The following is a 24,363-nucleotide window of genomic DNA, read 5'->3' as shown; positions in this document are numbered from 1 at the left end:
GAAGGCATGAGAAGAGAAAAACCTGGGCAGTGAAATTGAGAACAAGGTAGTGCTTGTAATGAGGACCAAACCATGTAATTTAGAGATCACATGTGACACCCCAGACCATGATAAAATCGGAAATAGAACTCTTCACTGTCACAAGAGATGACTATCTCATTATTGTAGACTATATTCTGACTACTGGAGGGTGAACTTCAGGAAGTAACATTGAGATTATAGTATGCCAAAAGCACACATTCAGCCATTACATCATTCCTGGCATTGTAATGATAGCCCTCAGTTTACAAGTGAAGAGTTCAGCCACTTCATAGTTGTTTGGGAAATTCATTATTGGACATCATTTCTGCACTATGTCTAATCAAATGGCAAGACTAAGATGGCAATGAAAATCTCCAAAGGAGTTGTAAGCAAATTGTACAGATCCATTTCAACTGTATATAAACCAATCCTCAAGTAGATAAACACATCTACTGAAGGCATATGAAGTAGTCTGCCCTCTATTTCCATAGTCATAATAAAAGTTAAAAATGTTATCAAATACACAAAGTCCCAAATTTACCTTTTGGATAGGTTAACAGAAAACAGTGAAGTGACAGTGTCGATAAAATAGCAGAAAAGCAACTTTTATTTTGACATGCCCACCAATTCATTGCTAGAATTGAGCATTGGAGATTCAGTCAGGGTGCAACGCTGCGATACACTCAACAAGAGTCAGCTCAAATGGCAACTTCAGACTTGTGTAGAGCAACCTCAATGCTATATGTGAAACTAGATGTACTGTTGCAACCACAAGCACATAAGCTCAAACAGAGAAACTGCAGGAGGTCAATCAGGAAGATATAAACTCACCACCTGCACAGAGCACAGATCACACAGTGGAAAAGGAATAAGTTTCCAAGGAAATTATCATTCAAATGAGCAGTCAAATTAAACCTGCATACAACCATTAATAAATGAATAAAAATGAAAGATAATAGGTGGAATCTTATCGGGGTCTTAGCTAAGTGGACTACGGTGAGGCTTATGACACAATAGGGTGAGAAGTCTAATAAGGCCTGTCTTGATGTCAGGAACAACAAGTTCCTGCATCTTTTATGCATTTGCAGAGCTGCAAGACAAATTTCTCACTAGATAACAGCTATATGCCAATTAAGAGGGATTATAGCTTGTTAAAAGGCCTATTTACACCATAACTAGCCACTTTCATATTCATTTTCCTATGTAACTGGATAAGTTAGATGTCAAGAATTCACAATGTGGATGTCATATAAAGAAAAAAAAACATGAGGCTGGGGAACTTGATTGGCAGTTAGTTTTTTTCCCATAGTCTTGTTAAGCACAACAAAAACTGTCCTCTTAAATAGTATTGCTCTGTATGTTGGTGTTAATCAAATCAAGGTAGCTTTAGTAGATTGGGTGGAGCCACAAGATGGAAGGTAGTCACTTACCTGCATGCTTTCCATACAGTGAAATAGTTGGATCCAGGTGACTAGTAGGAAACTTAAGGCTCAGTTTCAAAGATGGTTAGATGCATGACATGAGTGCCCATTTGGATTTGGGAGTCATCAGCTGGTGAAAGAGAGAGCTGTCAACAATTCCTATCGGCTTGCATACACTTACCACATTGGTAAAGCAATGGCTACAACAATTTGGCACCCAATACCAACATCAAAATTGACAATCTGCAACATCATTTGGCAACTTCATGTGTGGTGGTTGTAGCAGAAACTGCCTCTCAACAGTGGAGAATAATATTATTCCTGTGATAGTTATCAGTTTAATTTCTTTCTGTTTTATCTTTCCATATTGCTGTCTTCGCTTTATGAGGGTTAGTTGTTGAACATTTCAAATGAGAACTTTTTTTTTGCCTGTCTGATCTGCCAGAGGGCTTGTTCTTTCTTATAGCAGAATAAATCTTCAGAAGAAATCTGTTCAGGGTTAGAAAGCCAAATTTCTTCTTCTTTACAATTCTATTTGAAGACATCACATTTGAACAGTTAGTCAGAAAGCCCAGCAGCATATTAATCTCACATATGCTTCAAGTTACTCAGAAGTCTAGAAGGATGGGGGGTGGGAGGGTGGATTTCATTGAAGCTTACAGGATATTGAGAGGCCTGGATTGAGCAAACATGGAGAAGCTGCTTCCACGAGTAGGATTCAAGGGTACAGCCTCAGAGTGAAGGGCCGAAGAGCTTTAGAACTGAGATGAGGAATTTCTTCAGCCAAAAGGTGATGAATCTGTGGAACACATTGCTACAGAAGACTGTAGAGGCCAAGTCATGAAGTATATTTAAGATATTGTTCACGAATGCAAGAGAATGAGGTTGAGAGCATGTTAACGATGCTTCAATAGCAGAGCAGAATTGATGGGCCGAATGGCCTAATTATGCTCTTATATTTTGTGGTATTAGTAGTCCTCCCTTCCACCGTACTCTTTCTCCTCAAGTTGCAAATACCTCGTCTGTTTTATAAGGCCAGCATCTGTATGAATTTCTCTTCTGCCTTCTCTGGTTCTCCTGATTGATCTTCCCTTTCATGCAGTCTAAGCTATCCTCAATGTTGTGTATAGTTTGGAGAAACCTTACCAGAAATAATATCCCTTTCAAAGTTTTGAGGTGAGGGTCTGGGATGGTGACATATTTGAACTGGCACTGTACAGATAATCCAGAGGTCCAGGCTAATATTCTAGGGGTTATCGATTTAAGTCCCACATATCAGCTGGTGCCATTTAAATTCCATTCATATATGTAGCAAACTAATCTCTGTAATAGCAGTGTGATAACTACTGTAAATTGTTGTAAAGACTCATCTGGTTCTCTAATGTGCTTTAGCAAGGGATTTCCATCCTTATCTGTCCTGTCCTTTCTTTGATTTTTGATCCACATCAGTGTGGTCACTGCCCTTTGCAAATTACTCAGTTCAAGAAATCACAACAAATTTCCCCTTGCCAACTTTGCCTACCTTATGAATGAATTAGTTTATATTCCAACCAAGGAACGCTAACAACATTGTTTCTGTTACTTTACCAGCCAGAAATGCAACATTAAAGACAATGCTTTTTGCATTTATATAGTACAAAAATGGGTGATATTTCACTGATGTCAAATTCAATACAATGTATATAAAAAAAATTCCAGACAATTTATTTAGATAGTCAACAATGAATTGGCAGAATAAATGTTAACTAGAGCAAATCCATATGAGCAGTGACAAATCACTACAGATCTCTGAAGGCTGTGATACCTCTCTCTAAACCGCTAGTGCTCCAGGCTTCACTGTTTAGGATGTCACATTGCCCTCAACTTAAGGTTGCTCATCTGGAATGTCTCAAGTTAGAGACATTTCCTGCAGATGTGGCAATCTGAGATGGTCCCGTTATCCACCAAGCTCTAAACACAGTAATCTTCACATACAGCTTGTTCTCTTGTTACAATTCTTAATGTGTTTATTGATGTATTACTTGACAGTAATGTCTAGATTATAGTTAGTGACTGGATTGTATCTCCACTCAGAGTTCCAGTAGAGAAATTGGTATTTCAATTTCCAATTTTAGATATATTCATCTACCTTTGCTCAATTGAAATCTCAATTCTATTTAGCAGATGGATTTTTGATTTCAAATCAATCAGCAATTCATTTCCTGCATATCTATTTATCTGACGGATGTTGATAGATTGGTTTGCACTGAGGCTCAAATTCCCTGGATTTCACTGCTTCTCCCTTTGCCCTTTCTACATAATTGCCTTTTCAGATTATTGTGGGGTTTTTTAGTATTTGACTTTCTGTGTCTGCTGTGTTCTCTTTAAATATACAACTTCTCCTACAGTGTTCTACATTGATAAACTGATTTAAATATGCCTGACTGCCAAGTTGAGGAAGTGAGATTTCATTATTAAGAATGATGTTTAGAACATCAGTACTGTGTGGATTACACAACGTTAAGTGATCTGTCGTCATTTCCAAATGCTTGTATTGACCAAGTTATGTGCTAGTTAACATCTTTTCTGTCATAAAGATCTGCAATAGCTTATGACGTTTTTGTAACTTGCCACCATTCAAACTAATGTAAAGCCAAGTTGCACTTCTAATTTATTTCTGTTATTTAATTTTTGTGTCTTTGGAAAAGCACTCTAAATTATTTGTTACAGGTTGAATTGAATTGGGACCAGTAAATCCCCAGTATTTTGTGCAATATCATGGATAATGTATTTTTACAATTGCTCCACAATTTTTACTATCATGAAATTTTATATTTGTAATTAAATTGTTTCAGAAACACACTAATTCCTATTTTCATTAATGCAAACCTGGATGATAATTATACCCATTAAACACAGATAAAGAATTAAACTGTTGAAAGATCTATATTGTGAAGAAATAGATCAGAATTTTATGATGTCGAGCACAATTTAACAAAAAAACTTAACTGTCCAACCTGTTACTAAATAGTTTGTCAGCCCTGCCCTCCTCAAGTATGTTGAAGAAGCACAATTACTTTTGGAGCTATTATCCTGCATATTGATCAGTTGCAAAATCCAATTTGAGTTTGAGCATTTAAGATAGTCACTGGATACTACCTAATATAATTTAAATCCTACAAGTGCACTGAAAAAGAACTACACTAATCAATTTAGCTTGGTTGTGTACAGAAGTTGGATTTGACAATTCATTCCTGAGTAATTTGAAGCATATGTGAGATTAATATGCTGCTGGGCTTTCTGACTGACTGTTCAAATATGATGTCTTCAAATAGAATTGTAAGAAGGAAAGAAATTTGGCCTTCTAACCCTGAACAGATAAAAGTGCTGACAAATGTGAATGGATTAATTAAGGATATCAGGTTGGCACGGACGAGTTAGACCGAAGGGTCTGTTTACGTGCTGTACATCTCTATACAAAGAAATAAGCTTTATGTCTGATCAAGCACTGCAGGTCAGGCAGCATCCGAGGAGCAGGAAAATTGACTTTTCGGGCAAAAGCCCTTCATCAGGAATAAGACTGGGAGCCTCGGGGGTGGAGAGATAAATGAGAGGGGGATGAGGCTGGGGGAAGGTAGCTGAGAGTGAGATAGGTGGATGGAGGTGGGGGTAATGGTGATAGGTCAGAGGGGAGGTTGGAGTGGATAGGTGGGAAAGAAGATGGACAGGTAGGACAGGTCATGAGTGCAGTGCTGAGCTGGAAGGTTGGAACTGGGATAAGGTGGGGGGAGAAGAAATGATGGCACTGGTGAAATTCACATTGATGCCATGGGGTTGGAGGGTCCTGAGGCGGAAGATGAGATGTTCTTCCTCCAGGCATTGGGTGGGAACCAAGTGGCGATGGAGCAGGCACAGGACCTGCATGTTCTCGGCAGAGTGGGAGGGGGAGTTGAAGTGTTCGGCCACAGAGCGGTGGGGTTGATTGGTGCGGGTATCCCAGAGATGTTCCCTGAAGCGCTCTGCAAGTACCTCGTTTGGTCCGCACCCCCCAACAACCCATCCTCCTCTTCCGGTCCCTTCCTCTGCCACCGCAGAAAGTGCTTAACCTGCGCCCACACCTCCCCTCCTCACCTCCGTCCAAGGCCCCACAAGAGCCTTTCACAGCCATCAAAGTTTCACCTACACTTCCACACGTCATTTACTGTATCAGTTGCTCCCAATGCGGTCTCCTCTACAACGGGGAGACAGGACGCCTAATTGCAGAGCGCTTAAGAGAATATCTCTGAGACACCTGCACCAACCAACCCCATCGTCCCATGGCCGAACACTTCAACTCCCCTTCCCACTGTGCCGAGGACATGCAGGTCCTGGGCCTGCTCCATCGCCATTCCCTTACCACCCGACACCTGGAGGAAGAATGCCTCATCTTCTGCCTCGGGACCCTCCAACTCCATGGCATCAATGTGGATTTCACCAGTTTCCTCATCTTACTCCAGTTCTAACCTTCCACCTCAGTACTATCCTCATGACTTGTCCTACCTGTCCATCTTCCTTCGCATTTATCCACTCCATCCTCCCCTTCGATCTATCACCATTACCGCCACTCACATCCACCTATTGCACTCTCAGCTACCTTCCCCTCCAGCCCCACACCCCCTCCCATTTATCTCTCCACCCCTGAGTTTCCCAGTCTCATTCCTGATGAAGGGCTTTTGCCCTAAACATTGATTTCCCTGCTCCTCCGATGCTGCCTGACCTGCTTTGCTTTTCCAGCACCACACTCTCGACTCTGATCTGCAGCACCTGCAATCCTCACTTTCGCCTTTCTGGCTGATCAGACAGGCGTTTACAAAAAAAGTTTCACATTTGAAAAGATAAACAAGTAATCCTAATAAATGTGAAGAAAGCAATGTGGAAGATAAAAACAAAACAAAAACCTATAAATAGCAGCAGGAATAATTAGACTTTAAAATAACTGTCATTGTGCTGGAACATTTGTATTTAAAAAGCACTTCTTATCACAACTTGTTGAGACTTGGGCAAGCAATTCTGTTAATTGATATTCAAAAAGGGTTCTTTTCAGTAGAACTGGCTTGAGTGTTTTTTTAAGTTTAGCTCGTGGCTCTTCTCATGTTTCTGATTAAGTGTGAGATTTGCACTGTTACTACCCAAATTCTTAAGAAGATACATCATTTACATGTTTCATTTTAATTCTGAAATATTTGAATAAGTTGGCTATAAATTTGCATGGGCATGTTTACGTCTTAAGAGTCAACTTTACATATTGTGCTCTTACATTTACCAGTCACTTTAATAAGTCAGTTTGAAATTTTTGTGGTTCAGTGCCTTCAGGTGATAATTGCAAGTCAATGTATTGGTTGCAATTGTAGTCACGTATTATAGCTCCATTAATGTTTTGCGCACCTCTACAGACCATCTCATTTGCACAACCTTTCCAAGAGAGTGTTCTAACACCACAATATGAAGATAAACTTGCAAGTGAGAAAGGTTCTTCACTACTTATCCTGGCAAAATCTTCCGATGATTGAAATTCCTGTCTATGCAATAAAGGATCCACGATAATTCCTTGAGGGCACTTATCCTGAAATGGCAAATGAATCGAACATGATAGAATATCATTGTACTGCCATGAAGTTTACAACATCCGCTTTCTGTGCTGTCACACAAATAAGTCGATTGATACTATTTTTGGAAATTAGCATTTTGTTGCGAAATGTGCAGGCAAAAGGGAGAGAGATACACTGATTCCGGTTTGAATAAAAAAAATACAAATTACAAAATGCCAGAAAAATGAGGTGTCTGACAGCTTGCATACTTTATGCAACTATTTCTGATTTTCCTTTCCTGACCGCCTGAGAAACAGTTCATTCTTCAGTGCTCAACTATGCTTCAAAATTGAATTAAATTGAATCGTTAGGACATTGCAGATGCTGTTTTGACTAACTGGCATCTGTAGCACATGCGTACACTTTTGTGGTAAAACATAATGTCAGATATTTGTTGCAGGCATTAGTGAATGTATAACAAACACGAATGGGAAATGTGCAGAGAAGTTTATACAATGACTTCAGTGTGCACTGCTAGAGCCATAGTGGAGCTCCTTGCTCCAGCCAATACCCCTCTAAGAATGATGGTAGGATCTCCCCCATCAGTCTTAGTTAAAGTTTATTTGTTAGTTGAATTTGTTACAATAGTAGTGAAAATAAATTATCAAGTTTTTAACTTACATCACCTGATTGTTATATTTGAGGTTATCCATGAACTAAAATGGTTTTTAAAAGTCAAAAACATGAGCCTGAAGTAGCTACCTGTCAACTGGCTTTGGCAGAACCATCTGGAATAAATAAAGCCATATGGACTCAAATTATATATTTTATGAAATACATCAAAACTAGGAATCAATGTCATGGAATTTGCTTACCGTGTTTCATGCATGCATTACGATAGTATCACATTTTTGAAGATGAAAGCCAAATTTTAAGTACAGCAAACAGTTCAGAAGGCAAACGATGTATTAACCTTTGTTGCAAGGGGATTTAAGCTCAGGAGCAAAGAAGTCTTGCTTCAGTCGTATAGAACACTTGTTAGGCCACCCCTGCAGTAGTGTCATCTCTTGTCAAGGAAGAATATGGTTGCTATAGAAGAAGTGCAGCACAGGTTACCAGACTGATACCTGGGTTAGTGGAATTGTCCTATGAGATCAGATAAAGGAGATGGGACCTATATTCTTGGGTTTGGAAAAGTGAGAGAGAACCTTACAGAAACATCAAAGAATATGATTTAAAGAACTTCCTTGTCTGTTTTAGGTTCCATCAAATTTACCATGTATAGTCTGGAGAGAGAATTATGGAGCAGGCAAGGATCAAAATGATTTTGCACATCTTGTATATCATTCAACTTGTGCAATCCTCCCAGATCTCGGCTTTCTGATTGAGGAGTGTTGTTGCTGTTTGCACATTATGTTGCTAATATTGGGCTTCCTGCAAGATTCACATGTCTAATCCTTGTTAGATAATATCTTTAAATCAATTATTGAAATTGGCTTTTCTGATGAATTTGAAATAGGAAGTTTGCAACATTTAATGTTAAGTGTTTGGTGGCAAATTCACTTAATTGTCTGACACTTCCATTCTTCAATTCACTACCATTGAAAATATTTTAACGGTGTTTAATGGAGCTACAAAGTGGGGCAGTTATAATCGTTGTTTTTAATGGCAGGTTTACTTCCCTTGCAATTGCCGTTGTTATTGCAATAATCGTACATCTGTCAATTTGGATCAATAACTGTTTTCAGTCTCTTGCTGTTATCAGTTCCTCTCCAACTAATGCTACCATTCCTTCTATATTTGGTCTGTCACAAATGTCTCCGAATTTGTTGTGTCTTCTGTATGCATCTTTGTTTGAAATTCACCCACCATACATTAGGTAACTCTTGCCCATTATTTCTATTTGTATAAATCTCTTACTCTCTTCCTCTGACTTCCTTTTCCCTATCTCCCAAATATCTAAGATGGTCACCAACAAATCCGAGAAACTTCCTTTATCGAAGGAGTGATAATGTAACACTTGCCATCTTGAGGTGTGGTGGAGGTTAAGAGCATTGATAGACTTAAGGAGATGCCAGAAGACATGAAGGAGTAAGGAGTAGAATATTATATTACTCTGTGCAGTAGAGAGGGGTGGAAGAACACTCTGGGGAATGACATCGGTACAAAGCGGTTGAGCTGAATGGCCTTTTTCTATGGTCAGTGTTCTGCACATGCTTTACTATGCTGTACACTGGAGATTAATGTGCTAAACCTCTCAAAGATATCAGCCAAACACATAACAAGAATTACGTTATGCTCATCAACATCAGCAATTGTGTCTGCTCTTGCTGAATACGATACAGTCAAGTCGTGGTATTATGAGGTAAATTATTTGTTCGTAATTATCTTCTAGGTGAGTGACAATTGGGAGTCATTCTTTGTATTGGACTTTGAATTTACTTGGTGAGAAAACATTGGTCGCTCAATATTTCCCATTGCATGGTTAACAAAATTACAAGGTGTTTCTTTCTATGCTTTGATTAGATTAGATTACTTACAGTGTGGAAACAGGACCTTCGGCCCAGCAAGTCCACACCGACCCGCCAAAGCACAACCCACCCAGACCCATTCCCCTACATTTACCCCTTCACCTAACACTATGGGCAATTTAGCATGGCCAATTCACCCAACCTGCACATTTTTGGACTGTGGTAGGAAACCGGAGCACCCAGAGGAAACCCATCCAGACACAGGGAGAATGTGCAAACTCCAAACAGTCAGTCGTCTGAGGTGGGAATTGAACCCAGGTCTCTGGCGCTGTGAGGCAGTACTGCTAACCACTGTGCCACCATGCCTCTGGAGAAAAACATAACTTTGCACCACAGATGTTAAAAATAGTATTATCTTAGAGTCATAGAGATGTATAGCATGGAAACAGACCCTTTGGTCCAACTCGTCCATGCCGACCAGATATCCCAACCCAATCTAGTCCCAACTGCCAGCACCCATCCCATATCCCTCCAAACCCTTCCTATTCATATACCCATCCAAATGCCTCTTAAATGTTGCAATTGTACCAGCCTCCACCACATCCTCTGGCAGCTCATTCCATACACTTATGACCCTCTGCGTGAAAATGTTGCCCCATAGGTCTCTTTTATATCTTTCCCCTCTCACCCTAAACCTATGCCCTCTAGTTCTGGGCTCCCTGACCCCAGTGAAAAGACTTTGCCTATTTATCCTATCCATGCCCCTCATAATTTTGTAAATCTCTATAAGGTCACCCCTAAGCCTCTGACGCTCCAGGTAAAACAGCCCCAGCCTGTTCAACCTTTTCCTGTAGCTCAAATCCTCCAACCCTGGCAACATCCTTGTAAATCTTTTCTGAACCCTTTCAAGTTTCACAACATCTTTCTGATAGGAAGGAGACCAGAACTGCGCGCAATATTCCAACAGTGGCCTAACCAATGACCTGTACAGCCGCAACATGACCTCCCAACTCCTGTACTCAATACTCTGACCAATAAAGGAAAGCATACCAAACACCTTCTTCGCTATCCTATCTACCTGTGACTCCACTTTCAAGGAGCTATGAACCTGCACTCCAAGGTCTCTTTGTTCAGCAACACTCCCTTGGACCTTACCATTAAGTGTATAAGTCCTGCTAAGATTTGCTGTCCCAAAATGCAGCACCTCGCATTTATCTGAATTAAGCGCCGTCTGCCACTTCTCAGCCCATTGGCCCATCTGGTCCAGATCCTGTTGTAATCTGAATTAACTCTCTTCGCTGTCCACTACACCTCCAATTTTGGTGTCATCTGCAAACTTATTAATTGTGTACCTCTTATGCTCGCATCCAAATATGTAAATAACAAAAAGTAGAGGGCCCAGCACCGATCCTTGTGGCACTCCACTGGTCACAGGTCTCTAGTCTGAAAAACAACCCTCCACCACCACTCTCTGTCTTCTACCTTTGAGCCAGTTCTGTATCCAAATGGCTAGTTCTCCTTGTATTCCATGAGATCTAACCTTGCTAATCAGTCTCCCATGGGGAACCTTGTCAAATGCCTTACTGAAGTCCATATAGGTTATATCTACTGCTCTGCCCTCATCAATCTTCTTTGTTACTTGTTCAAAAAACTCGGATCAAGTTTGTGAGACATGATTTCCCACGCACAAAGCCATGTTGACTATCCCTAATCAGTCCTTGCCTTTCCAAATACATGTACATCCTGTCCCTCAGGATTCCCTCCAACAGCTTGCCCACCACCGAGGCACATGGAAACAGACCCTTTGGTCCAATTGGATCCACGTTGACCATGTTCCCAGTGTAAACTAGTCCCACCTGCCTGCATATGGACATTTCCCTCCAAAACTTCCCGATTCATGAACTTACCCAAATATCTTTTAAATGTTGTGACTGTACTTCATTCACCCTCTTTCTCTGGCAACTTATTGCACACTAATCACTCTACATAAAAATAGGTGGCCCTAATGCCCTTTTTAAATTACTCTCCCCTCACCTTAAAAATATGCTGCATAATTTACAACTCCCCACCTGAGAGAAAACACCTTTGCTATTCACCTCATCTGTGCCTTTCATGATTTAAAAAATCTCTATAAGGTCACCCCTTAACCTCCCATACTCCAGTGAGAAAAGTCACAGTCAATCTTTATTCCTCAAACCTTCCATTCCTGGCAACATCCTGGTAACTATTTTCTGAACTCTCCCCAGTTTAGCAATATCCTTCGGATAACAGGGCGACCAGAACTCCACACAGTAGCCTCACCAACATCTTGTACAGCTCAAAGTTAAAAATCACACAACACCAGGTTATAGTCGAACAGGTTTAATTGGAAGCACACTAGCTTTTGGAGCGACGCTCCAGACAATCTCCTGATGAAGGAGCGTCGCTCCGAAAGCTAGTGTGCTTCCAATTAAACCTGTTGGACTATAACTTGGTGTGTGTTTGTTTTTAACTTTGCACACCCCAGTCCAACACCGGCATCTCCAAATCATGTACAGCTCCAACTCCTATACTCAAAGGTCTGAGTGAGGAAGGCAAGTGTAACAAACACCACCTTAAACAACCTGTCTAACTGTAATGTAAATTTTAAAGAATTATGCATCTGAACTGCTAGATCTGTCTGTTCCACAATACTCCCACAACCTTACCATTAATTGTATAAATCCTTCCCAGTGTGTGCTTTACCAAAATGCAATAACTCATATTTATTCAAATTAAAATCAATCTGTCACTTCTCAGCCAATTTACCCAATTGTTTAAGATCTCTCTGTAATCTTAGATAACCTTCTTCACCACTATGTCACTAATTTTGGTGTCATCTGCAAGTCTATGGTCTCATCTGAATCATTTGTATAAATGACAAACAAAAGTGGACTCCGTACAGATCCCTATGGAACATCACCGGTCATTGGCCTCCAATCCAAAAAACAGCTCTCCACCACCATACTCTGTTGCCTACCGGAAAGCCAATTTTGTATCCAGTTGGCAAGCTCACCCTGAACTCCATTTGATCCAACTTTAATAATTAGACTACTATGCTGATCAAAGGCTTTACTGAAGTCCAAGTAAATAACGTCTACCCCTCAGCCCTCATCAATTGTTTTGGTTACTTGCTCAAAAACTCAGTCAAGCTTGAGAGAGACAATTTCCCTCACAAAAATCTGTGTTTTCCACCTCTAATCATCCTTGCCCTTTGGGAGATAAATTGTGAATCTTACTTCAGGAATTGGAAGTGATCCTCTAACTAGATATCTTGTCTTTTGTACTTTGCTTCAACACTCAGATCCTGAATGAAAGCTGTTAGATCAAAGGATTATAGCTGTCAGAATTCACTGCTTAGAAGTGTTGCATTAGTTGTTCAGATTATCAGACCTGGAGCTGTTGTAAATCTGCATGGATGTAGCTTGCTTCTTTTTTGATATACCTATTAAGTACAAGTATAATTCTATTAGCTATTAAAAAGCATTATAATATTGCTTTTGTTGATCAAGTAATTTCTTCATTAATATTCATGTATGTCTCTATAATTTATTCTTATTTAACAGGGAGAAGGAATTATAAATAAAGGTATGGAATGGATTCAGTATAGTGGAATTTGGAAATTGTGTTTTTAGCTTTAATTCTCTATGCTGAATTTCAATAACAACAATTTTCAAGCTTTCCTTTATTGTATCTATTATTCATTTTATTGTGATTATAGTATGCAAGAATCCAAAAAGAAAACGAGCCGGAGCAGACCATACAGTTTGTTGAAATCATAGCCTGATCTCTGGCTTCAATTGTACTGACTCCACTGCTCCCTCCATCACTGGTTTACCTGAGCGATCCAAAATCTATATATCCCAGCCTTTGAATATATTCAATGATGGAGTATCCATAATCCTTAGGGTAGATCATTCCAAAGATACGTAATCCTTTGCATTTAATAATTTCTGCTAATCTCATTCTTAATCCATTGGCCCCTTGTCCTGAGCTTGTCTCTGGTTTTATTAGATTGCATAACCAGCAAAACAATTTGTGTCTACCCTGTTAAGCCCTGTCAGAATCTTGTGTGCTTCCATGACACTGCCTTTCATTCTCCGAAGTTTCAGATACTATATCTTAAGTTTTCCCTCATCTCATCAAGGCCAACTCTTTTGTTAACAGGACCGATCTACAGAACCTTCGATGTACTACCTCCAGTTGAGATGTGTCATTAGTTAAACTTGGAGACCGCAAATGCAGAAAGATTTGGCTTCATGAAAGCCCTGTGCATTTGTAGCCGTTTTTTTTAAGCCTGTATTTAAATCTTCTTGTAATAACACTCCTGTGCATATACGGCAAGACTCCTTTATTCCTGTATTCCACTTCTTTGTAGCCTCTGTCTCGTCACAGTTTGTATTTCTACATAAATTGAAAAACATCCTTAATCAACCTGTTCAGAAATGTTATGACACACCTGGAACATATGGAGTTTGAACCTGGAACTTCCAAAGCATCAACAAACTTAGATACATTACCCGCCATCTCTTAATCCGTGTCATTACTTTGTTTTAAATAGCTGACATCTTGACACTTCCAGCACTTCAATAATCATATCCTGCAAACTTGGAATGATCCATTATGCCTACTCTTTAATCCCAATCCATTAACCAATCCTTTAACAATGCTAATATGTTACCCAACTCGATGAGCTCCAATTTTGCCTATCATCCTTTTGTATGGCCCTTATCAGATGCTTTTAGGAAATCCAAATAAATTACACTTACTGATTCTCCTTTATCTACAGCAACAAATGTACCCTCAAAAAAACTCTAATAAATTTGTCAAACTGGGTTTCCCTTTTGTAAAATTAGAGAAATGTAAGCTAAATTTGCATTATTGGTTTATGTAGAAATACTGTCTGTCAGAAATACTTCTGACAGACGGCAATTCATTGTAATACTATCTGCATTTATGTAATAGAAAATTCAAATAAAAACCTTTTGGACTATATTAGAAAACATGATTCCTGACATGAGTTTTACCTGAGTTCAAATAGGTGCTCCTTTGCACCTACACTGTCTGCCTTCTAACTGATGCAAGTCTGACTGGATTTTATAATTTGAAAATAAAAGTACTAACACTTTTAAATTAACCATGAATTTTTTAAATCTTCTAAAGATGCAGACATACAGAACATCACATTGATTTATCTGCTGATAGCTATTGTATTTATTGATCGAAGTAATCCATTAATCCTCCAAGAACACTTCACTACAACAGTTCATTCAATATTTGCAGAGATTTATTAGAAACGTATAGACCCAAACGATGGATCTTGGAATCCTTTCAGCTGTTAGGCCATCTGTTTTTAATAGAGATTTGCAAGCAAATTTTATTTTGAGAGACTCGTATCACATAGCCTACCTAGAAATTGAATTAGAACTAATACCTGTGTAATATATGAGGCAATTGAGATCATATCGAAAGTGAGCTGCTGAGGATTGGGTGGTAGTTCATCCAGGTGTAGTCCTATCTGAGTATCCAATGGCAAGTCACTTAGGTGTTAGGAAAAGCCAGGCTGAAGTAATAAACATTATTATCAATAAGCATTACTTATAGATGTGGTTATATTTTGCCACACATGCCATACATATCAGAAAGTGGAGAAACACTACATCTATTAAACTACGCTTTTAGTCCTGATGCTAGCTTTCAAAGAACCATGTGGCAGGTTCTTCATGCATAGGAGTTTTATGTAAAACCAGGAATGGGAATCAGTATCTCTTAACAATTGTGGATGTTTTTATTTAACATACAAATAGCCATATGTTGAAATAGGCAGCAAAAGACTTCAAGATTTATAGAGTCATAGAGATGTACAGCATGGAAATAGACCCTTTGGTCCAACCCGTCCATGCCGACCAGATATCCCAACCCAATCTAGTCCCACCTGCCAGCACCCATCCCATACCCCTCCAAACCCTTCCTATTCATATACCCATCCACATGCCTCTTAAATGTTGCAATTGTACCAGCCTCCACCACATCCTCTGGCAGCTCATTCCATACATGTACCACCCTCTGCATGAAAAAGTTGCCCCTTAGGTCTCTTTTATATCTTTCCTCTCTCACCCTAAACCTATGCCCTCTAGTTCTGGACTCCCTGACCCCAGGCAAAAGACTTTGTCTATTTATCCTATCCATGCCTCTCATAATTTTGTAAACCTCTATAAGGTCATCCCTCAGTCTCCGACGCTCCAGGGAAAACAGCCCCAGCCTGTTCAGCCTTTTCCTGTAGCTCAGATCCTCCAACCCTGGCAACATCCTTGTAAATTTTTTCTGAACTTTTTCAAGTTTCACAACATCTTTCCGATAGGAAGGAGACCAGAATTGCACGCAATATTCCTGACTAATGTCCTGTACAGCCACAACATGAGCTCCCAACTCCTTACATAAGTTTTATTGTAATTCTATACTTTATCACAAACAGCAGTTTCCACCTTTTCCTTTCCAGAAGCCAATGCTGCCACTGATAAAGAACCTGACTCTAAATCCAAAATCTAATGAAAATAACCTACTTGAATCAACATTACAACAGTTCTGGCTTACCCCTAAAGGAACCAGTATTTCTAACCAGTGGCGGTTTTAACTAGATTCCTTGAAACAGTGCCTTTGGAAATATACACGGCAATAGAGAAATGAAAAAGTTAATTTCAGATTTTTTATAAGATATCAGTGACACTTTGAATCAAGTCAAGTTTTATATTACAAATACTAAAAAAAAAATCATGGTTTGGGGAAAAAACAGTTTCTAGCTTCACTTTATCATCTACAACTCTAGGATTGGAAAGATTGAACCAAAATTTAAAGGCTGTGATTAGAACTTAGACCTAGTGATTGGAATAAACAAATTGCTTTGTTACTGTCTGCTACTAGGGATGCTCCTAATGGATCCATAATGTTCAGCCCCTTTAAAAATGATATATGGATGGCATTTAAATTGGTTGCATTCGTAAGCTAAATTTCAGAGACTTAGCTTACATCCTTTGTATTGAGTTTCACAGAAAAGAGACTGGCCAAAGCAGGAGTTGGCTAGAAATCATTTGAAAAAAAAAGTCTACCAATAAAGGCAAAATACTGCAGATACTGGAAAAGGGTTGCATGACTTCTGTCCTGGGGAAGCAGGAGATGTTTCAAGCACTTGTTAAATGTTGGCTGTTTCTCCTGATGGGATTAGAATGTCTATCCAGTCTGAGTTTGCATAAATATGAAATGTTAGTCCTTTTGTTTTTAAGTTAGTACACGTTAGTAAAAATACTAGACCTACGTGATTTAATAAGTTAGAAATTTTACATGCATTTAATAAAAGTATAGAGTTGTGAATTTTTATTTGCTGTTGTCAGTTTGACAGTTCTCATTCACTCATGACTTGGAGATGCTGCTTTTGAATAATTTTGGGTATTCAAAATTATAAAAGACACAACATCAGGTTATAGTCATGGAAGTGCCGTTTTGGTAGTAATTTTCTTAAATGGAATAGCAGCCCTATTTAATATGTATTTAACAGGTGCATACTAGTTGAGGAAACTGTTTGATGTTCTGGACTTTATTCAGGTCCTAAGAGACTGTTACTAAGGGCTGATTAATGTTATAATCTTCCCATAATTTTGAGTGAGTTGTGGAGACACAGTGGCGGGGTTGGCTTTGTTCTGAATAGGTTAGAATATTATCACTTATTCGGGAGTACCTTTTGATGTAGAAACAAATCTAAACACTGCTTGCAACATGGGATGATAAAGATTGAAGGTGTGAAGAGGCAGTAGTGGGTTGGAAGGGGTGTTTTAATTTAGTCTATCTTGTAATAGTAAAATATACTATGAATATAAAATATGAATGAATGAAATGCTGCATAATAAACATAGTGCACTGGTGAGTGAGTTAGTAAAGAGTAATGAATGAATGAATGGAGACATGGTATTAATAAATATAGAGCTCTGAGTGGGTCAGTAAAGAGACCTAAAATACAGTATCTCACACACTTAATCAAAATTTAGTTTGTGTAGTTTTATTTTATCCAAGTCAAAAATACAGTGCCTTTTAACTCTCTGCAGCAAATAACTTATGAACCATTCATACAGATATTCAAATGGAGGTGCTTTTTGAAAAAAAATTATAAAACTCATCCCTATCTTGGCCTTTCAGTTGTTTGCTTCGATGCCAAAATCAACTTTGACGACAATGCAGAATTCAGACAGAAAGAAATTTTTTCTCAGAATGATGAATCAGAAAGTGATCCCTTGGAATGTGAAGCAGCAAAGTATGACCTCAAATACGTCGGTATGGATGGAAATATTGCTTGCTTTGGTAAGTGGAGCATGTGAGTTAAGCTATGGGAAAGGATTTTTAATTGAATGGAAAATCTAATATTTCTTTGCTGTATTAAAAAGAGAGATCTTTTATTGATATAACCAGAAGCAATTGTAAAATGTTTTTGTTGAAAGTAGCTGTCTTAGTAATTTTCTTCGATAATATGACGACATGTTTGTCAGTTGAATTTTGTTTTTAGTCAGTTTGAATTTCAAATTGTTGAGTTATTGTCATTGCGTTGTTAGTTAAACACTGGAAAGACCAAAGACAACTTATTTGGTCATTATGAAATGATATATAACCTTCCTCCCAATATCTATACTCTGTTCAATAGTGAACTAAGATTTAAACTGCCAATCCTATTCATTACTAAATTGTAAGCTTAGTCCCTTCATTGACAAAACTCCAGTACCTTCTTTTGCTCCCTCATTTTTGAATGAGCCTATAGAGTCATTTTAAATTCCTCATATACACTCCAATTCATCCACAATTTCAGCACAAAGGACTGAATTGTACTAAAATTTTGCGGAATTTGATAGAAGGCTTTTCCGTATGTGAATTCTAGAGGGTTATCTCAAGCAATTCTGCACTGCTCACTTTACTACAGATTATGATATCTCTGTAGTGCATGCATGGTGCTATCTTGTAGAAGCATTCACCACTGCTGGGATCTTCCAGGATTTCTGTTGCCAGTGCCATATTTAAAGCCCAGATGTGCATCAGTTTAATCACTGCCAGCCATTGATAACCTTTTGCAATTCCTATAGTAGGAAGGAAATGAAAAGGAAAACCTTTTTGAGGGCACATAGATGGCATTAGATTAGAAATAAAAATTTACATTTGTAAATGTTTTGTAATTTTATATCATCACCTGTCTGATTGACTGTCACAGTAATTGCAGCTACAAGCATCAAGCTACACAGGCTATCATGTTAAAACCTTCCTAAGCGAATGCCACTCTTTCCCTAACACTCAACCTAGCATAACATCTTTTCATTGTTCAATGTGGGAACGTCACATGTTAGAAAACTGCAAGAAACCATATGCCATTGGTGCCAACATGTACAACAACCTCCTGCTGGTCACTTTCCCTTAGCGAACACTCTGTGCCCTCTCCAAGACATCCTTGACCCCGGCACCAGGAAAGCAACACACCATTCAGATGTCTCAGTGTGCCCCTGACTAAAAAGTCCCCTATCACAATTGATCACTTGGAATCTGACATACTCCTCATTGCAGTAGAGCCAGTCTGGGTACCAGAAACCTGGCTGTCACTACTATGTTTCTCTGAGCGTCCATCACCCCCTACATTTTCCAAAGCACCATACTTATTTGAGAACGGGATAGCCACAGGAGAGTCCTACACTATCTGCCTACCTCTCCTAGCTTTCCTAAAGGTAACCCATCTACCTGACTGTGGAGAGAAAGCAAAGTTATGTTTCTGGTCCAATGACCCTCCTTCAGATCTCTGGACTTCTGTCATGTCATCTTTGGAAGGGCTTTGTGGAAGTTGGAGGCAAGCCTGTCATCGCAGAATTCTCATAACTGACCAACCTTGTTGGTACTGCGTTTCTGAGGCTGTCCCGATTAATAGTCCAACTGACAGTGATCCTCAGAATAGTGATGATCAGATATTCAATAGTATGAGTGATGTTTATATTTTCTCATGTTGGAGATGGTCATTACAGAGCTGTTGTGTGGCCCAAATATTATTTTCCTTTATCAAAATAAGCCTGGGTGTTGTCTCAGTCTCGATATCATGTTGATGTAGACTTAATGATCCCTTTATGTAGCATTTCTGAGGGGTCTTTTCTGTTGTATGCTACCACATGTAGCTGGGTGAGTTCAGTATGTGGCACTAGGGCGTATCAAAATTACAAACAGATCCTGCTGGAACCTGAGGAAACTAAGTAAGCTGTTCACTGGTTAATGCAATTCCAATATACACACCTGCTACCAACACAGTTGCCTAAACTAATATGGGATACTTGCAGGAGCATGTACTTCCTTTCTGTTATGTTGAAAGTTTGTGAATTCTGAGAATGGATGCTGATTATACATTTAGCCCATTTGTGAAAATGGTTTTGTATTTGTCCATAAATCTAAATAATCCCTTTTTATGTTGTCGGATTTCTGTTCACCAGTAAATGTATTTATTTACACTTCTTTATATGGTTTATTTTCTCAAATTTTCACTTTTTAAGTGAAGATGCACTTCTGTATTTTTCATTAATCAAGGATTAAGAAAAGAGACAGTCTTTAGACTTGCATCTCTTGTCGAGAAAGTACTGTTGAATTGCTGATATGACTAGAAATGGTTGCCTTATATTTAAGTTTCACAACAGTATCAGCCTGTTCAGCCTTTTTGGTCCATCTTTCATGCAAGTCTCCTTCTTTCGTCAGTGTTGTTAAAACTTGAAATTTTCTTATGAAACTGTTTATAACAAACTAGTCTTGTATGCCTTTCTGTATTTAAATAACTGATGAGCTAGAATATGATGCCTTGCAAGATGGTAAGAAATGATATCTCTGTTATAAACAGTTAATGGAGCGGGCCTTGCTATGGCTACTTGTGATATCATTGAACTTCATGGAGGAAAACCTGCAAACTTTCTTGATCTGGGCGGTGGTGTACAAGAGAATCAAGTGTACCAAGCCTTTAAACTACTAACAGCAGATCCCAAGGTAAGATAACATATTTGTAAACAATATTTTTATTAGGAGAAAGGAATGTATAATAGCAAGTGTTTTTGCACTGGCAGTTATTTAAGGATTTGTAAATAATTTAAATTTTAATGGAATTATTTTAATTAAACACAGAATACACGAATACTTGTTCAATGATTAATGCGTGTGCATTTTCATGAGCACCAATGATCTGTAATTATCTATATAATATTGTACTCTGGCCACAAAACTATTTGTCTATAAATTTATGCATTCACATAGAGCTTATTTGCAAATTTGGAAAGTGCTAACCATTCACTGTGACTTTGCTTAATACTAACAGGGGAAATAAAAATCTAAATGTGAGTCCACATAGTTTATCTGTGATGTTCACCAAAATTTACTGTTCCATTATATATGCTACTCTTTCCCAGAAATTCTAGGTAAGCTGAGGTCTCTTGGGAAGGAGGAATTGAAGGAAATTAGTATCAATTTTTTAAAAATGTAATGCTCGAGAAATTAATGGAACTAAAAGCTGACAAGCCAAGGACCTGATTTAATCTACTTTTACAGGGCACTAAAGGAGGTGGGCATGTAAGTAGTGTATGCATTGGTTGTCATCTTCCAAAATGCTGCAGGTCCTGGAACAGTCCCAGCAGATTGGACAGTGGCAAATGTAACACCATAGAGTCGTAGAGTTGTACAGCATGGAAACAGACCCTTAAGTCCAATTCGTTCATGCTGACCAATTTTCCTAAACTAAACTAGTTCCACTTGCCTTCATTTAGCCCATATTCCTCAAGCCTTTCCTATTCATGTACCTTCCAAATATCTGTAAAATGTTGTAGCTGCGTTTACCAATTTTTCTGACAGTTCATTCCATATATTAAACTATCCTCTGTGCAAAAACTTATCCTTCAGATCTCTTTAAGTCTTTGTCCTCACACCTTAAAAATATGCCACTAGATTTGAATTTGTCCACCCTAGGGAAAAGACCTTTGCTATTCACCTTATCTGTGCCCCTCTGATTTTATAAATCTCTATAAAAGATCACCCCTCAACCTCATGCTCCAGTGAAAGAAGTCCCAGCCTAGCCTTATAACTCAAACTCTCTAGTCTTGGCAACATTCTGGTAAATCCTTTCTGAACCTCTCCAATTTAGTAATATCCTTTCCATAGCAGGGTGTTCAGAACTGTACGTAGTATTTCAAAAGTGGCGTCACCAAAGTCCTGTACACCCTCAATGTGGTGTCCCAATTCCTATACTCAATGGTCTTAGCAATGAAGTCAGTCATGCTAAACACCTTATTAATCATCCTGCCTACCTGTTATGCAACTTTCAAAGAGCTGAGCCATGGGTCTTTCTGTTGGATATAATTACTCAGGGCCCTACCATTAACTGTAAAGGAGAAACTAGACATGGAATTACCTAAAAGGTGGAAATTAGGGTGGAGTTCTGGAGGCACAATTTAGCCTAACATCAGTAGAAGGAAAAATGCTGCAGTCTATTATAAAGGATGTGATAAAATGAACACTCCGGTCCACATAATATGTAGGGTGTACCTGACTGAAGATTAAAGGTTACTACCCATGTCTAAACAAACTTGTTCCAGTCGTGCAGAGAGGATGCTCCTGATGTTGATTATTTTGATGATTTAGTGTAGAGATTTAGTGATTTGTGTATTTAGAGACCAATCTGCCTTTTTGAAGGTCAGTTACTTGATTCTGAACTGGACAGGGGCCGAGAAAAGAAGGCCTAAACAAATGCTTGTCTACCCAATTCGAAGCACACAGGAAGACTGTGTTAACATAGTAATAACGTTGCCTGTGGTATCATTAAAATTCTGTAAGGGATTGCCATCCCAAAAATGCTATCATTCTCAAAACGTAAACCATCTATTCTAAAAAAGTGAATTATAATTCTTTGTGGACTGATGTGCATAATTTTCTTGCTTTGTATGATATGATTTTGAAAAAAAACCTGCAAGTTTAAATCTGATTGGAATGAAAGGATAGTTTAGCACTCAGTATCTTTTGGAATAAGCAGTAGAAGGTCATGTTCTCTCTAATACAGTATACCAAGATTAAACTTGTTCATTAGAAAAATTACAATTTTGGGTTTTGATAACATTGCCACATCGCGAATAGAGGTAGTAGGCAGATTAAGTAACAAAACTAGTATATCTTGCATTTTCATTTATATTGATCCAACTCCTTTCAAAATTTCATAATTTGAGAGAATGAATCTTTCAGTATGCTATTGGCGTGTTATATTGCAAGCTTTTGATTTCAACAGTATTTTCAACTTCATCTTGTGGCAGTTTTATTAAAAATTTGGATAGTCAAAACAATTTGTAGCTGCTGTCTTTAATTTACTTCTCTTAAAAAAAAGTTGAGTTGTGTAGGAAATAGGGAAATCTTAAATATATATTGAGGATAAATTTAAAAACTGACTGCACAATTGATATAGTAGCTTAGTTTTAGATATGTCAGAGCAATTGCTGAAAGGCTAATGTACAGTATATGATTGCTTGAAACTTTATCACCTTTGTCTTTCAAAGCATGCATTTCCTGTAGTCATTACTCAGAACTGATGTCCCATTTCGAACATACTGCACCTTTTACATACTCCATTACCTCCGTCCTTTTCTGTTGTATATGGAACATTGGAAGGGTTTTTTTAAGCTTTCCACTCTCCCTCTGGAGGTGGTGAGTTAGGGATGAATCCACTCTCCTTGAAGGGCTTCTGTCTTGCTTGGCTCAATTGCAAATTAATTGTATTAATTTTCAAAATTATCTGTAAGGTGTTGCTAGAAAGAAACTGTGAACAGGGCATGAAAATTCTCTGTCATTCAGCTTTTGGATGATTAAACCATTTATATTGAAGGAAGACAAGGTAGTTGAATAAGTTTAACTTAAAGTAAATTCTCTTTCATTTGAACTAATGAAATCATTTTACATGATTTTAATCCAATTCATTTTATTGTATATTCTTCCAACCTACTCATGAGATTTGTGCCATATCATGTTCCTGTAGGAGTCTGCTACCTTGCAGCCTGGAAAAACATGTGGATAAATTTAACTAAACTGTGTACCATTAATAATGTACAGACTGTTGAATTTCTTCTTAATGGAACAAATTATGAAAGGTAATTCAGAAATTATCTTCTATATGGAATTTTACAGTATGCTGTAAAACCTAGAATCTTAGTCATACTTTTTTTTGGAAGCTAATTAAGTTTTCTGTTAATAGAATGTGTGAACAAATTTTATATTATGGTTTGATATTGTTGCTAGCCCAAATGGAAATGCATTCTAAAAGTGAACAACATGAGTTGTTCAATTCAGCAGTTTTTCTTTGCGTTCACCATGTAATGCGGGTGTTGCTGGCTTGGCTGAGTATTTATTGCCCATCCATAACTGTCCAGAGGGCAGTTGGAGTCACATTGCTATAGATCTGGAGACCAAGTAAGAATGCCAGTTTCCTTCCCTGGAAGGATTTTTGCAACAATCCACGATGGTTTCATGATCATCATCATTCAACTCATATTTCCAGATTTTCATTGAATTCAAATTCCATCATCATTTGTGGCAAAATTTGAACCCATGTCCCCAGAACATTACCTTAATACTCTCGGCCCTCACTTCCCCATATTCATATGAAATCAATGTAGATTTGCATGTCATCTTTTGTCAGAATTCTAATGCATTTCTGCACACGTATATCAACTAAACCACTAATTGGCTACCAATTCATTATATAATATTCCTTTCAAGTTTAAGTAGAGGATTTTTCAACTATTTTATGGATAGTTTCACTAATGAAAGCAACGTACTGTAATATTCTGTAATAATTTCTCTTAATTC

General features: G+C 38.3%; 1 protein-coding gene across 1 annotated transcript in view; it reads left to right on the top strand.

Annotated features, from left to right (window-relative positions):
• The window catches only part of suclg2 (succinate-CoA ligase GDP-forming subunit beta), a 312,212-nt gene that overhangs the window by 179,718 nt on the left and 108,131 nt on the right, over nucleotides 1-24,363 (top strand). Inside the window, exons 8-9 of the mRNA XM_060835682.1 lie at nucleotides 17,665-17,826; nucleotides 20,372-20,514. Of these exons, the coding sequence (XP_060691665.1) occupies nucleotides 17,665-17,826; nucleotides 20,372-20,514 (305 nt within the window). The remainder of the gene's footprint in view (nucleotides 1-17,664; nucleotides 17,827-20,371; nucleotides 20,515-24,363) is intronic.

The sequence above is a fragment of the Hemiscyllium ocellatum genome, chromosome 14 (genome assembly GCF_020745735.1).
Source record: "Hemiscyllium ocellatum isolate sHemOce1 chromosome 14, sHemOce1.pat.X.cur, whole genome shotgun sequence".
Classification (NCBI taxonomy): domain Eukaryota; kingdom Metazoa; phylum Chordata; class Chondrichthyes; order Orectolobiformes; family Hemiscylliidae; genus Hemiscyllium; species Hemiscyllium ocellatum.
This window is presented reverse-complemented; position numbering and strand designations above follow the sequence as displayed.